General features: G+C 50.6%; 1 protein-coding gene across 1 annotated transcript in view; it reads right to left on the bottom strand.

Annotated features, from left to right (window-relative positions):
• The window catches only part of ETH_00039160 (uncharacterized protein), a gene marked incomplete at both ends in the record, with an annotated part of 1347 nt that extends 141 nt beyond the window's left edge, over nucleotides 1-1206 (bottom strand). The window contains 3 exons of the mRNA XM_013374468.1: nucleotides 3-157; nucleotides 582-716; nucleotides 1094-1206. Coding sequence (XP_013229922.1) covers nucleotides 3-157; nucleotides 582-716; nucleotides 1094-1206 — 403 coding nt within the window. The remainder of the gene's footprint in view (nucleotides 1-2; nucleotides 158-581; nucleotides 717-1093) is intronic.
• Nucleotides 1207-1229: the final 23 nt, after the last annotated feature.

The following is a 1229-nucleotide window of genomic DNA, read 5'->3' as shown; positions in this document are numbered from 1 at the left end:
CTCGTGCAGCAGCTGCGGCACCTCCAGGTAAGTCCCGCGGCCCCCCAGCCCGTACAGGATCTTCTGCCGTTCGCTCATTGGCATTTTCGTGTTCGTCTCCAGCAGGTCCCGCGACAGCGCCTCGTTTATGTCTTCCAACGCCCCTCGAAATCGCGGGCTGTGCAAAAACAGGCCAGCTGGGGAACGCTTTCAATGAAATACATGTTATGCAAAGTGGATCTGAAATGCGAAATTCAGCAAAGTGGAAAAGCTGCTCGCGAAAAAAGGAATGGGAAAGACCGGAAATAATAACAGCATTCATGCATGCGCTTACTGGAATGCCATTCGCTTTTCAAATATCCGCGCCAGCGCAGCGTTGTAATCCTCTAAATCCGAAGATTCATCCGATGCCGCCTAAGAAAAAGACAAACAGCATTCAACTAAATAATAAATGAAACATAATCAGCAGCAGCACATCTGAATAGTTCTTGTTCAACATGAAATTCATGTTTCATGAACAGATGCGCAGGCAAAGGTGTCCAGCAAGTTGAATACATGATCGGGAATTGAGGCGAAAGGGTCTTGACGCGAAAAGGTCTCACAGCGGTGTTGGCGGCTGCGTTCCAAAGCAGAGGAAGGGCCTGCGCCAAAGACTGGTCTTGCTGTCTTCGCGGAGGATTCTTCTGACCACCGGGAGGGCCAGGGGGGCCTCGGCCGTTGTTGCCTCGGCCTCCTTGCTGAAGCATTTTTGAAACAAAACCATTTGATCACAAGTCGTGAACGAATTTCATGAATGGCATTTAAATGGTGCTCTTTTCTAGCGCTTATTTGCGTACAAAAAGACACTTGTTCACAAATCTGAATCTGCAAAACCCTCATGAGCTGTTTTGAGGAACGAAAGAGTTGTCAGTGATGAAGTAGCTACTTGTTTCTCCTCTTAAACTTCGTCGGATTCTTCTTTGCTACTCCCTCTGGCTTGCTTTGCCTTTCTTGGCAAGCAGCAGCCAAGGCAGAGAGAGAGGCTTGCGGCTGCTTTCATTAGCGAAGTAGAGCATCGATGTTTGCACTAAAGGATGATGCTGCAGAAGTAATGAAGAGGGGGAGAAAGTGTTACCTTGTTGGGTCCATTCTTTTGAGCGTTCTTCCCCTCCTCGCCGGACTCGCCGTCTCCGTCCTTGCCCGATCCCGATCCCGATCCCGGGCCTCCCGGTCCGGGGCCCCCGCCATTCCCTCCAGCTTCTCCGGAGCCC

The sequence above is a fragment of the Eimeria tenella genome, genomic scaffold, assembly GCF_000499545.2.
Source record: "Eimeria tenella Houghton genomic scaffold, Eth_scaff2064, whole genome shotgun sequence".
NCBI lineage: Eukaryota > Apicomplexa > Conoidasida > Eucoccidiorida > Eimeriidae > Eimeria > Eimeria tenella.
This window is presented reverse-complemented; position numbering and strand designations above follow the sequence as displayed.